Below are 13637 nucleotides of genomic sequence, written 5' to 3'. Positions count from 1 at the left end.
AGGCCTGCCCTCGCCCCCCACCCCCATATTGTCCTTCCTGAAACCCTCCAGAGCCATCACCCTGCCTTTGTCCCTCCTATGCCCTGGAGATCCCACTTCTCCTAAAGGCTCCATAGCAACCCGAGAGAGAAAGGACATCCTTGCAGACCTGTGGCCACCCCTGTTGCTTCCTGCTTCCCCTGTGGAAGACAGTTTCCATGATAGCAGAGCATGTAGGGAGGGGGAAAGGAACTGTCATTTATTAAGTGCCTACTGTGTCCCAGTCTTAGTGCTTTACAAATATTATGGTATCTGATCCCCACGATGACCCTTTGCAGTGGGTGCTATTATTATCCCCTTGTTACAGGAGAGGAAACTGAGGCAGATTGAGACTAAGTTGTTTGCCTAGGGTCACAGAGCTAGTAAGTTTCTGAGGCTGGATTTGAACCTGTGTCTTTCATGCTCCAGCCCAGCACTCTCTCTACTGCACCTCCTGCCTGCTTGCCTGCTTTAGTAAACCCTGGGTGAATGGAATTGAATTACAGACCATCCACCCTCAAGTGCGTTATGAACCCCCACATACCTTCCAGTAGTCCCAGGATTCCCCTCTGGTGTTTACATCCTCTGCCCAGATTTCAGAGTAACAAGTATCTCCCTTGCAGTGTGTGGTGGGGGCAAGCTTCTTGTGGTCAGGGTTTCCCTGGGCCAGGGCTGGAGGATTCTCATCCCCTGGTCTCTGGTTTCCTTCAGTGCTGGTGGAAGACCCCTCTCCTGGGCTCCAGGTGGGTGTATCACTTCGGGGCCTGGTGAAGTACTACCCTGGCAGTGCCCGCCCTGCCCTTCAGGGGCTCAGCCTGGACTTCTACGAGGGCCACATCACTGCCTTCTTGGGCCACAATGGGGCTGGCAAGACCACAACCCTGTGAGTGTCATCTGGCTGGGAGGGGGGGGTGAGACTGGGGGGATAGGCAGGATGTGGGGGGCCTTCCCAGACTGTGCTAGGAGGCTGGCTCCCATGGGAGGGGGGAGCAGAGAACTCTTCCATGTCTCACTTCTCCACCCCTTCTCCAGCTCTGGAAATCCTCCCTAAGCCCCAGCCCCACGCACATGCTCACACACCTCCCCAGCCTCTGCCTTCCTTAGCTCTGACTCTTTGTACCCCCAGCTCCATCCTGAGCGGCCTCTTTCCCCCAACCCGGGGATCAGCCCTCATCCTTGGTCAAGACATCAGCTCCAACAGGGCAGCCGTGCATCGCAACCTGGGCCTCTGCCCCCAGCACAATGTGCTCTTTGATATGTAGGTCACAGGGACTGACCTCAAAATGTGGAACTTCAGAACTGGGAGGGCCCTTAGAACAGAGAATGTCAGAGCTGGGAGGGATCTTAGAACACAGAGTGTCAGAGCTGGGAAGAATGTTAGAGCTTAGAACAAAGAATGTTAGAGTCGGGATGGACCTTAGAACACAGAATGGCAGATCTGGGAGGGCCCCCTAGAACAGAGAATGTTATAGCTGAGGTGGACCTTAGAACACCGGGTGTCAGCTGGGAAGGTTCTTAGAACAGAGCTGGGAGGGTCTGTAGGCCATGCAGCATCAGGGACAGGCAGGGGGGGGGGGAGGGTAGCAGAAGCCTTAAAACATTAAAACACAAAATGTTCTACCCAGAAGGGACTTGGAAACAATCTCATTGACCCTGTCATTGTCCTCTGTGACCTAGAGGGAGAAAGATCCTTGCCTAGTTGAGATGCTCAGGGTCTGGGGCTGGAAGGAGAGGGGCAGATGGGTGGAAGCCATTGTTCTGGGCTGAGGATGCCCTCAGGAAGAGTGCCCTGGGCATTGGTGGGGTGGGGCTCATGCTCTTTTCCTGCCCTCAGTCTGACTGTGGAAGAACATATCTGGTTCTATGGGCGTCTCAAAGGGCTGAGCCAGGCAGCGGTGAGCCAGGAGCTGCCTCGCCTCCTGCAGGATGTGGGGCTCCCACATAAGCGGCAGGAGCAGACTCGTCACCTCTCTGGTGAGCTTCAGGCACCCGGCCCTCTCATCCCTGACCCCTGGACCTATCCTCTCCCCTTCTCCCCATCCATTAGCCCTCCTGCATTCTGTGCTCAACTGTGTCAAAGGGAAGTTAGCAAGAGGAGAACAGGTCCTGAGACGAGGAGAATGACAGAAGGAACCTTGAGAGACCAGGATAGGACAGTGTGGGACCAGGGGCCAATTTCTGTGGCTCATGGGCTCACAGATGGCTGGGGGCCAGGGTGAGGGCTTCAGGCAGACAGGGATATTGTAAATGAGGTCAAGGAGGCCAGAAAATGTAGAATTGAGACTTTCCTCTATGGGTGGGCTCTGGAGCACTGGGAAAGCTGTCTGAGCTGAGGAAAGACTCTGGTGGCCTCTGCAGGAGATTCTGGAGGCAGGGAGGCTGGGCAGGAGGCTAGTGTGATGGCAGTGAAGCATAGGAGAATGAAACTGACCTCTCCCTTCACTGCTCTCACTGAGAGTGGGGGGAGTGGGTGGTGATCGTGAGGGATAGGCGACTTTGGGGTTTGGTAACTGATGGGGCTGTGGAGAGAGCACAGGACAGGGATCTGGCTTTGGGCAGAGGCTGAGGAGTTAGACTAGATGAGATATGACCTCTGGAGTCACTTGGCACATTGTAACTCTGATTTCACGTGCCTGGCCCCCTACACTGAGCTCAGAACCTTGGACCCCTCTGCTCTCCCCTCTCCCCTGCCTTCCCTCTCCTGTTCCTGTTCCCCTACGGATTCCTGGCTGTGCCCAGCACTGAGGAAGGCTGGAGGGTGGGCATGCTTGGTGAAAATGCCTCCCCCATATCTCAGGTGGGATGCAGAGGAAGCTGTCTGTAGCCATTGCCTTCGTGGGTGGCTCCCGAGTGGTCATCTTGGATGAACCTACCGCTGGTGTGGACCCTTTCTCCCGCCGAAGCATCTGGGAGCTGCTTCTCAAATATCGGCAAGGTGGGTCGGGGCTGGACCTGCTCACTGAGAGGTTGCCCTTGAGTGGACACCTCTTCCCCTCCTTGCTGGGGACCCTTGTCTCTCCTCTCTCAACTCCTGGAAGGACAGCGTAACCCAGTGGATGGGACACTGAATGTGGAATTTAGGAGTCCCCGGCTTCAGATCCTGCCCTTAGAAGCTCAGTGACTGGGAGACCTTGGGCAGGTCACCGTATCTGTAAAATGAGAGGATTGGACTTGATGGCTTCTACTCCTGTGATCCTCGGAAATCCCTCTTTCCCTCCTGAAAATGTTCTCTTCTATTAAGTCCAGATCCTCACCCCCTCGGGACCCATCTTAAGTGCCGCCTCCTCCTGAAAGTCTTTCCTGATTACTGTGGGTTATCCTGAGACTGTACCCTTGAGGCCTTTTACGTCTTTTGAAGTCCAGCCTCCTCCAGGAAGCCTCCAGGGTTCCCAGGGGCCTTCTCACCTCACCATCCCCCACAGGTCGCACAGTGATCCTGTCTACTCACTATATGGATGAGGCTGAATTACTGGGAGACCGTGTGGCCGTGATTGCAGGGGGTCAGCTGCGCTGCTGCGGGTCCCCCCTCTTCCTTAAGAGCCGTCTGGGCACTGGCTACTATTTGACCCTGGTGAAGCACCGGCCAACCACGCTCCTCAAGGCTGCAAAGGTGGGGGCTCAGACCAGTTGGGATGGGAATGGGGCTGGGGTGGGCAGGAACAGGGAGGGGAAAGGTCACAAGACCCCTGGGGCAGGACTCCAGAGCCCTCCTTGTCACTGTCCCTACTCTGCCCATCGTGCCCCTGTGCCCCCAGGACCAGGACCACGGCAGCCTGGAGAGGACCTGGACCAGAGGCCGGGAAAGCAAAGAAGGTAGCCTGGCTGGCAGCACTGGTGAGTCACCAATAGGCCAACTCTTTATGTGCTTAGAGGCTGTGTTCCAGTGTTTCCTCTTAGCTCTGACAGCTTATATATATTCTCAGCTCCCCCCCATGTTGTGTCCTAAGGACCCTCCTACCTCTGATATTCTATATTCTAAGTGCCCCCAAACCCAGCTCTGACATTCTGTGTTCTAAGGGCCCTCCCAGCTCTGACATCCTGTGTTCTAAGGACCCACCCAGCCCTGACATCCTGTGTTCTAAGAGCCCTCCCAGCCCTGACATCCTGTGTTCTAAGGGCCCTCCCAGCTCTGACATCCCTTATTCTAAGGCCCCTCCCAGCTCTGACATCCTGTGTCCTAAGGCCCCTCCCAGCTCTGACATGCTGTGTCCTAAGGCTCCTCCCAGCTCTGACATTCTGTGTTCTAAGGACCCTCCCAGCTGTGACATCCCTTATTCTAAGGGCCCTCCCAGCTCTGACGTTCTGGGATTTAAGAGCCCTCCTAGTTCTAACATCCCGTGTTCTGTGTTCAAAAACCAAAATCCCTTTCAGTTCTAACCACAGCCTCTGTTTCATGAGCATCCCCCCAGCACGATGGGGGAGATTCTGAAGACCCTTCCCTCTCCTCTTGCCAGATGTGGCCCAGCTGCTCACACTTGTCCAGAGCCTTGTCCCTGGGGCCCAGCTGGTAGAAGAGCTGGGTCATGAGGTGGTTCTCACCCTTCCGTACTCTGGGGCCCATAATGGGGCCTTTGGGGAGCTATTTCAGGAGCTGGACAGAAACCTTGAGGAGCTTGGCATCTCAGGCTACGGGATCTCAGACACCACCCTGGAGGAGGTAGAGAAGGCTAGAGGCCAGTTGGGCTCCCAGCCCCCAAGTTTCCTCTCTCCTCCCTGTCCCATTATTGCCAAATTTCTCCCCCCCCCCATCCCCAGGGTTCTATGGAGAAAGGGGTCTCTGGAGTCTCCGCTCCCTTTGTCTAATAAGCCCCAGAGAGTCACAGGACCTGAGTTTGAATTCCAGGCCTTCTCACCAATGTCACCTTGGGCAAGTTCCTGGGTCTCTCTGAACATCAGTCACCTCATCCCTGAAGCGTGGGGGTCAAAACAGATGAATCTGAGCATCCTTCTAGCTCTGGACCTTCTGCCTCTTCCCTCTCCTTGCGGCCAAGGGTCCCTCCCCCAGCCTCTAGTCTTGCCTTCTCTTCCCCACCGTTTCATTATTTCCAAGGTCTCCTCTCCCCCACCAAGATGCCTCCCCCCACCCCGCAGGCCCTCTGCCCTCCTCCCTCCCAGCCCCTCATCTCTCCATCCAGATCTTCCTGAAGGTGGCCGAGGACAGTGGAGTCAACACAAACCCAGAAGGTAATACTGTGTTACCATAGAGGCTTTAGAGATTCTCTTTGAACCTCTTAAGAGGGATATCTGAACCCCGTGGGCAGGCCCCTACAGGGAGCCAGGTGACCTCATGCCCTCAAACCCAGATTGGGGCCCTAACTCTGCCAGCCACCACTGTCCACCAGAAGGTTGGCAAGAGAGTTTGGAGGGGCTGGGGAGACCAGCCCCCTTGCAGGGAGCAAGTCTGAGAGCCACACTCTGCTGCTGGTCTAGATGGCAGCAACCCCCCCTCACAGACGGCCTCTGTCTCCTTGGCAGATGGTGAGGACCAGCCCCTTCAGCTGGGTGTGCCAGCCCCAGCCTCTGCCCACTGCCAGAGGATGGCAAGGGAGGATCATGCCGAGGAGAATGGGGACGTGGGTGAGTAGGCCTCTGTGCCCTCCTTAGCATTGGCATTGAAAGAGCCCTGGGTTTGGAGTTAGAGGGAAGGGGAAGAAGGCAATGCAGATTTTATGTGTGCCAGGCCATGTGCTAAGTGCTTTTTACAATGATCTCATTTGATCCTTTGAGACTCAGTTACCCCCTATCTCAAATGAAGAGGTCGGCCTAAATTAATGGTGTAAAACTGAAATAGAAACAGATCCCTGTGATAGCAGATTGACTTAGAAAATCACAAGTTGACATTATATATGTTGTATTGCAATTGTATTTTGTTAAACATACCCCAGTTACATTTCATTCTGACCAGGGCAGCATTCTGGGGTGTGGGCAGCAGGGGGCCCCTGAATGTTTGACACCTCTGGTTTAAATGGCTTCCTCAGCCCCTTCTTGCTCCCAAGCCTGATGCTTTTACAGATTGGTCCCTGCCCTCTTGTACCCAGCAGGAGCCGATTCTGCAGAAAGGCAGGCTCTGCACGGAGAGCTGGGCACCTCTGGGCGCGTGCAGGGCTGGGCCCTCACCCGGCAGCAGCTCCGGGCCCTGTTCACCAAGAGGTTCCTTCATGCCCGCCGCAGCCGCCGAGGCCTTTTTGCTCAGGTCAGGGGGTGTCACAGGGGACACAGAAGGAGGGGTGGTTCTACTGGACTGGGTTTGGAGACTGAATCTCAGGGACCCCGAGTTCCCTTCTCCAAGCATCCTGTGACGGCCCTGATGCTCCCTTAGATTGTGCTTCCTGCCTTCTTTGTGGGCCTGGCGCTCTTCTTCAGCCTTATTGTGCCCCCCTTCGGCCATTATCCGCCCCTGGAGCTCCAGCCGGCCATGTATGGGTCCCAGGTCTCTTTTTTCAGGTGAGGGCTAGGCCAGGCTGGGCAATGGGGGGGGGGGAGGGGGGAGAGGCCAGGGCAAGAGCCAAGAAGGGCTTGGTTTTCCTTGCTGGTTTTTGTTTACAGTGAGGATGACCCTGGAAACCTCAGATATGCCCAGCTATTGAATGCCCTCCTGTCTGAGCCCAGCTTCCAAGGCTCTTGTGGGAAGAAGAGCTCAGGCCTGTAAGCTTCCCAAACCATGAAGCCCACTGTCCTCTTGGCTCTGTAGAGCACATTGTATAGTATAGTACCTTGTAACTTAGACCTCAGGACAGGGCATGTCAGAGCTGAAAGGGTCCTTAGGACACAGGATGTCAGAGCTGGGAGGGCCCTTAGAACAGAAAATGTCAGAGCTGGGAGGGCCCTCAGAACACAGGATGGCAGAACTGGGAGGGCCCCTAGAACACAGGATGTCAGGGCTGGGAGGAATGTGAGAACCCAGAATATTAGAACTGGAATGGCCTTAGAGATTTAGTCTAAAGCTCTCATTTGACACATTGGGGAACTGAGTTGCAGAGAGAGGGGGGCCTTGCTCAGGACCATGCAATATGGGGTCACTGATGGAGCTCTGAGCTGGCACAGCTCTCCTGAGCCCCTTGCCCAAGGCTCTGGCCACTTCCCAGTTCTGTCTCCACACTCTCCACAACATCCCAGCCCTTCTTTGTTTCCGTCCCCAGAGGGGGCCCCAGCCACTGCTGCCTGGCAGTGCCTCTGACCCTGGCCGTGGGGTATCATGACTTATAGGATCCTGTTCTGCTCCTTGCCCCTTTCCTTCTAGGCCATCCCCACCCCCTGAGCATACATCCTGCATTCTGGGGAGACCGCCCCCCCGTGGGTCTGGAAAGGAGTTCTAGAATTGTAGGCAGGAAGATCGGGTGGGTCTGAGTCTTACTTCTTCTACTTGCTGACTGTGTGACCATGAGCTGTTACTTTATTTGCCTCTGTTACCTCCAGTGTGCTCCTCTGTAAAATGGGGTTAAAGCATCTGCCCACTCCCTGCCTCAGTGTTTTCATTGTGGGGCACAGTTGGCTTTGTAACTCTTACAGGGCTATGAGACCGTGAGTCACTGTTATTGTGCTTAATTCCCACAGGATTAGGGTAGGGGGAGAGTGTAGTTACCAGGAATGGTTACGTGTGTAAGAGCCCTGAAATCATCCCGGCATCTCTCAGACTTTTCTTGTGACCTTACAGGGGGCAAGACTGTGCTCGTCCCGCCAACCACAGCTTCTGGGTGCCCCCGGTATCCGAGGCCGTGGCTAGAGTCTTTGCTATGGGCAACTGGACCCCGCAATTTCCATCCCCCGCCTGCCAGTGCAGCAGCCCTGGGTCCCGGAAGATGCTTCCTGATTGCCCAGAAGCAGCAGGCGGCCTTCCACCTCCCCAGGTGAGGCCCAGAGAAGGTAAAGCAGAGCCCTCTGTAGCTGCCAGGACAGGCTGGGCCTCCACTGACATTCTTTCTTGGAGCAGATGCAGATGGGCCTGGGAGATGTTGTACAGAATCTGACAGGAAGAAATATCTCAGACTATCTGGTTAAAACCTATCCTCGGGTCATCAGTCGGGGGTAAGGTCTCTACTGGCTCCTGCTCAGCACCTGCCCCAAAGTCCCATTGCCATCTCTGCCACCTGTTATGCCCACCCTTCATCCTTACTCTCCACCCCCAGGGAACAGTGTCATAGCTTCGAGGGCTCTTAGCATATGGAATGTCAGAGCTGGGAGGGCCCTTAGAACCCAGAATGGCAGAGCTGGGAGGGCCCTTAGAGCACAGGGTGTCAGGCCTGGGAGGACCCTTAGAACACAGGTGTCAGGGCTGTGAGGGGCCTTAGGACACAGAATGTCAGAACTGGGAGGGCCCTTAGAGCACAGGGTATCAGAGCTGGGAGGGCCCTTAGAGCACAGGGTGTCAGAGCTGGGAGGGCCCTTAGAACCCAGGATGTCAGAACTGGGAGGGCCCTGAAAACGTGGAATGTCAGGGCTGGGAGAGCCCTTAGAACACAGAATATCAGGGCTGGGAGGGCTCTTAGAACACAGCATGTCAGAATTAGGAGGGCCTTAGGAACACAGAATGTCAGAGCTGGGAGGGACTTTAAAGATTTTCTATTCTAATGCCTTGCCCACTCTAAGTCCCCCATTCCCAAAGCCCTTTCCCGTCATAAATACCCAGGCAGACCTATAGGAGGGAGGGGCTGGGGCTGAAAGGGAGGCTGCCCTTGCCCTGTATTGACACTCCTGGATAGGTGAGTGGTGTTCAGGAGGAAAACTCCTTCCCCTTTTCAAATCTGGGGAGGAGTGACCAAAGCCCTCAACCTCTTTTTTTTCTCTCAGGCTGAGAACCAAGAAATTTGTCAATGAGATTAGGTGAGCTAGTGGGAGCATGGTGGGGGGAGAGGAGGAAGCAGATTGAGGAAGGTTCTTTGTAGGTTTTGAGAGATGGTCGGATGGGGAGAGGGTGACCTAAGGAGGAAGCAAGAAGGGAGGACTGTGCCCGGGGGGGGGGGAGGGGGGGGACATATTAGGAAAGAGGCTTTACAATCCTTGGGTGAAGAAATATAAAAAGAGGATGGACAGGGAAGGGGAGATTGGGTGGACAGAACAGTGGAGGCTGGAGAAGGTTCCATGGCCTGCTCTGAGCCCGGGCTTGCCTCATCCAGGTATGGGGGCTTCTCCCTGGGAGGCAGCCCCAACTTGGGCCTGGGCTCAGGGCCAGAGATCCTCAGCACGATCCAGGATCTCCAAAGCTTATTCTACAACTCCCAGGTAACTAGCTGGGTTGGTGTGGAGAGAAAAGTGGGGACAGGGGTGGGGGGCATCAGACTGGGGGAAGGGTGGTCTCTAACTGTCCTCTCTTCCTGCCTAGAACAATGTGGTGCATCATCTACTACACAATCTCAGCGCCTGGGCTGAGAGTCTGGACACACAGAACAACGTGAAGGTGTGTGGTGGTCACGGGGCTGCCCCTTCTCCAGGCCCTGGGGACCCATCTCCTGTCACCTAGCCTTCCTCTGGCTCTCTAAAGCCAAGACCAGGTCCTCGGTATCAGAGTGGGGAGGGGCAGGAGCCGAAACACTGGAAGGGCCCCGTCGTTGTCTGGGAGTGGGGGGAAGGGGAGGAGCATTTATCTATATGGAGCCTACTATGTATCCAGCACTGTGCTAAGTTTTTTGTTTTTTTTAAACAAATATTACCTCATTGGATCCTAGGTAGGTGCTGTTATTATCCTTATTTTAATATTTGAGGAAACTGAGGCAGACTGTGGCTAAGTGTCTTGTCTCAGGTCACTTGGCAGTAAGTTTCTGAGGCTGGATTTGAACTCGTGTCTTCTCAGCTCCAGGCCTGGTGCTCTGTCCACAGCATCACCAGGGCAATGTTTGTGGAGTCAGGATTCAAATTCTGCTTGTTACTCCTTGGGTGACCACAGGCAAATGACTTCCTCTTTGGGGGGGTCTTCAACTCTTCCTCTACAAACGAAGGGATGGGTTCAGTTCGTAGCTTTAGAGCTGAAAGGGACCTCAAATGCCATCATATCCATCCCCTCCATTTTACAGATAGGGAAACCAAGGCAGGCAAAGTAACTTGCCCAGGGCCACATAGCTCTTAAATGTCTATGGATGGATTCAAATCCATTTCTTTCTGAATCCAAGCTCAGTATTTTTTATAATACACGGGGAAGCTCTCCAAGGAGTTCACCAAATTTCATAGCAAGATGGGACTTCCGGGGTGTCCTAACCAATGAGAAACCCCTTGATGGTATCACAAGCAAATACCTGTTGCTTAAGGCCTCTCCAGTGACAGAGAGCTCTCTACCTTCCAAGGCATTGTAGTCCTATTTGACTTTTTTTTTAAATAACTTTTATCATTATCTACCTTTCCCATTGAGCAGTGGTCTGCCGGAGCAGTCTTCAGGGTTAGCTCCCAGTCTCCTATGGGTCTGCCATTGGCCTGTGACCTTGGGCAAGCTCTTCCTCCTCTCCGAGTCTCAGTTTCCCCCATCTGTAAAAGGAGGCAGTTGGATTTGAAGGCCCTATAACTCCCTCCCTCAGATTCTTACCAGCCCTGTGACCTTGGGCAAGTCATTTAACTCTTCTCAGCCTGTTCCTTATCTGTAACATGGAGATGACAGTAATAGCCCCTACTTCCCAGGGTTGTTGTAAGGATCGGCTGAGATAACACGTGTAAAGAACATTACAAAACTTAGAATGCTACAGAGATGTTAGCTCAGTCATGCACCTCCCTACCCAGGGCTATTTCGAGATAATATTTGTAAGATAATCTGTGTAAAGTATTTTGCAAACCTTGAAGTGCTATATAAAGGCTTGCTGCCCTATTTTAAATCTCACCTCGGGTGCATATTTAGCTGTGTGACTGTGGGCAGGTTACTTAACTTTCCCAGCTTCATGTCTCTCATCTGTAGATGGGGATAGCTGTACTGCCTCCCAGAAGCTCAGATGAGAATACATGGGTGGAAGTGCTTTGCACATGAATGTGTCCTCTCCAGTTCCATATTGTTGTACTCATTATTATTGTTGTCCTGAGCTGGGTCCCTGGCTGGGGGCAGTGACAGGAAGTCTTTGACCCAGGTCTGGTTCAACAACAAGGGATGGCATGCCATGGTGGCCTTTATCAACGTGCTGAACAATGGGCTCCTGCGTGCTCACCTGCCCCCAGGGACTGACCCCCACAGCTACAGCATCACCACTCTCAACCACCCCCTCAGTCTTACCAAGGAGCAGCTCTCCGAAGCCACCTTGTGAGTGTCCCTCTGGCCTGTGGCCAGTGCCCTCCGACTTCCCTGCCTTCCGCTTCTCCTTTCTGAGCTGTATTTGCCTCAGGACTCTGCTATCTCTTCATTATTTTCAGATTTGTGGCTACATTTTGTTTTTAGCCAACAAAGTGACTTACAGAGTCGCAGCAACAGCTAGCTTGTTGACTGGTAACAGAGCAAGGGATGTACCCTTTGCCACTGGCAATATTGTACTCACACTGACTGCAGTAATTGATCAGAGGCGGTATGGCCATCAATTCTATGGTAATTGTTGGTTATGCTGGCTGCTGTAACTGACCAGGGGCAGTGTGGTGATCACACTGGCTGCAGTAACTGACCAGGGGTAATGTGGCGGTCACACTGGCTGCCCATACTGCCCCTGGTCAATTACAGTCATCAGTATGACCACCATACTGTCCCTGGTCAATTACAGCCATACTACCCCTAGTCAATTACAGTCATCAGTATGATAGCCATACTGCCCCTGGTCAACTACAGTCATCAGTATGATGGCCCACTGACATGGGGCAGTGTGGCGGTCACACTGGCTGCAGTAACTGACCAGGGGCAGTGTGGCGGTCACACTGGTTGCTGTGATTGACCAGAGGCAGTATGGCAGTCACACTGACTGTGTTACTTGACCAGAGGTAGTGTGGTGATCACACTGGATGCTGTAGTTAACCAGAGGAAGTATGATGGTCATACTGACTACCATAATTGACCAGGGGCAGTATGGCAGTCATACTGATGACTGTAATTGACCAGAGGCAGTATGGCAGTCATACTGATGACTGTAATTGACCAGGGGCAGTATGGCTGTCATACTGATGACTGTAATTGACTAGGGGCAGTATGGCAGTCATACTGATGGCTGTAATTGACCAGAGCCCTGTTGCCTTGCCATGCTGATGCTCCTTTCATTGTCAGCCTTGCTGTTTTTAGTCTCTGTGGTCTGCATGAAGTAATGGAAAGAGCATTGAATTTGGCATAAGAACAACTGGGTTAGAATCCCAGCCCTGCTGTTTCGTTGCTGTGTGGCCTTGGGCAAATCATTTCCCCTTTCCACACTTCCAGTCTCCTTATCTGCAAAGTGATGGGTCTAACCTAGATCAGTATCTTTGCCAAGAAAATCCCAAATGGGGTCACAAAGAGTTGGACACAACTGGAACAACTGAACCCAAACCTAGATCTGGGGTTCTTAACCTGCAGTATGAACTTGTTTGGTTTTTTTTAATATCTTGATAATTATATCTCAATTTAATCGGTTTTCTTTGTAATCCTATGTATTTTATAAACCTTATTTTTTTAAGGGGTCCTTCAGCTTCCCCAGTCTGTCAAAGGTGCCTGGAACATATTCTGGGTTAAGAAGCCCAGACCTTGATGATCTGTCCTTCCAGTTATAGACTGGACCTCCATGATCTTTGACCTCTTAACTACCCTAGTCGCCAGTACTGAGAAAGAGCCCTGGATTTAATTGGAATCTGGCTTTGTTGTCCTGAAAGTCTTCCCTTGAAAATGAGGGGGCTGGCCAAGTGATATCCAAGGCCCCTTCTTTCAATGCTGTGGTCATTTTATTCTGACCTTTAACCTCGTGCTCCATGACTTTAACCATTGTTCGGTCATAATCTTTCATGCCGGGCTTGGTGACCCGCTGTGATCCGTGATCTCAATGGTGGATTCCTTTAACCCAATGTTATCTCTGGCCTTTACCCCATGACCTCTGACCTTATCACCTAATGCCTTCTAGCCCCAAGGTTGGTGGTCTCTCAGGGGGCCCAGCTGCAAGCCCTCCAGCAGCCTCTTCCTCGTTCCTCCCATGTCTGTGATTTTGCCTCACCCTTGGCTTCAGCCGGCACTTGGTAACCCCCAAACCTGTCCTAGGATGGCTTCTTCGGTGGATGTGCTGGTGTCCATCTGTGTGCTCTTTGCCATGTCCTTCGTCCCGGCCAGCTTTGTGCTCTTCCTCATCGAGGATCGCGTCAGCCGAGCCAAGCACCTGCAGCTCCTGGGGGGCCTCCCTCCCACCCTCTACTGGCTGGGCAATTTTGCATGGGACATGGTAAGAGGGGCTGGGGGCGGGGCTCAGAATAGAGCCGTGGGCCAAGGGATTAGAAGTCTTGGATTCTGCCCCAGACACTACCTGACACATGAGTCTTCTGCTCTGGATTTCAGATGGCCTTAACACCTACACAAGTTCTGACATTCTGTGTCCTGAGGACCCTCCCAGCTCTGACATTCCCCTAGTCCGGTGTCCTATGTTCTCAGGGCCCTCTCAGTTCAGATATTCTATGTTCTAAAGTCCCTCCCAGTTCTGACATCCCATGCTCTAAGGTTCCTCCCAGTTCTGACATCCCATGCTCTAAGGTTCCTCCCAGTTCTGTCATCCCATGCTCTA

The 13637-nt window shown here is 53.3% G+C and overlaps 1 protein-coding gene across 1 annotated transcript in view; it reads left to right on the top strand.

Annotated features, from left to right (window-relative positions):
• ABCA7 (ATP binding cassette subfamily A member 7) overlaps nucleotides 1-13637 on the top strand; it is a 54984-nt gene that overhangs the window by 30953 nt on the left and 10394 nt on the right. The window contains exons 19-37 of the mRNA XM_069101958.1: nucleotides 730-901; nucleotides 1145-1276; nucleotides 1853-1992; nucleotides 2816-2953; nucleotides 3441-3628; nucleotides 3774-3852; nucleotides 4473-4675; nucleotides 5154-5202; nucleotides 5494-5595; nucleotides 6057-6211; nucleotides 6338-6462; nucleotides 6565-6663; nucleotides 7673-7865; nucleotides 7949-8043; nucleotides 8806-8838; nucleotides 9132-9237; nucleotides 9338-9412; nucleotides 11058-11227; nucleotides 13124-13301. Coding sequence (XP_068958059.1) covers nucleotides 730-901; nucleotides 1145-1276; nucleotides 1853-1992; nucleotides 2816-2953; nucleotides 3441-3628; nucleotides 3774-3852; nucleotides 4473-4675; nucleotides 5154-5202; nucleotides 5494-5595; nucleotides 6057-6211; nucleotides 6338-6462; nucleotides 6565-6663; nucleotides 7673-7865; nucleotides 7949-8043; nucleotides 8806-8838; nucleotides 9132-9237; nucleotides 9338-9412; nucleotides 11058-11227; nucleotides 13124-13301 — 2432 coding nt within the window. The remainder of the gene's footprint in view (nucleotides 1-729; nucleotides 902-1144; nucleotides 1277-1852; nucleotides 1993-2815; nucleotides 2954-3440; nucleotides 3629-3773; nucleotides 3853-4472; nucleotides 4676-5153; nucleotides 5203-5493; nucleotides 5596-6056; nucleotides 6212-6337; nucleotides 6463-6564; nucleotides 6664-7672; nucleotides 7866-7948; nucleotides 8044-8805; nucleotides 8839-9131; nucleotides 9238-9337; nucleotides 9413-11057; nucleotides 11228-13123; nucleotides 13302-13637) is intronic.

The sequence above is a fragment of the Petaurus breviceps genome, unplaced genomic scaffold (assembly GCF_028583685.1).
Source record: "Petaurus breviceps papuanus isolate PSGF00001 unplaced genomic scaffold, PetGlider_PUasm1.0 523, whole genome shotgun sequence".
In the NCBI taxonomy this organism is placed as follows: domain Eukaryota; kingdom Metazoa; phylum Chordata; class Mammalia; order Diprotodontia; family Petauridae; genus Petaurus; species Petaurus breviceps.
This window is presented reverse-complemented; position numbering and strand designations above follow the sequence as displayed.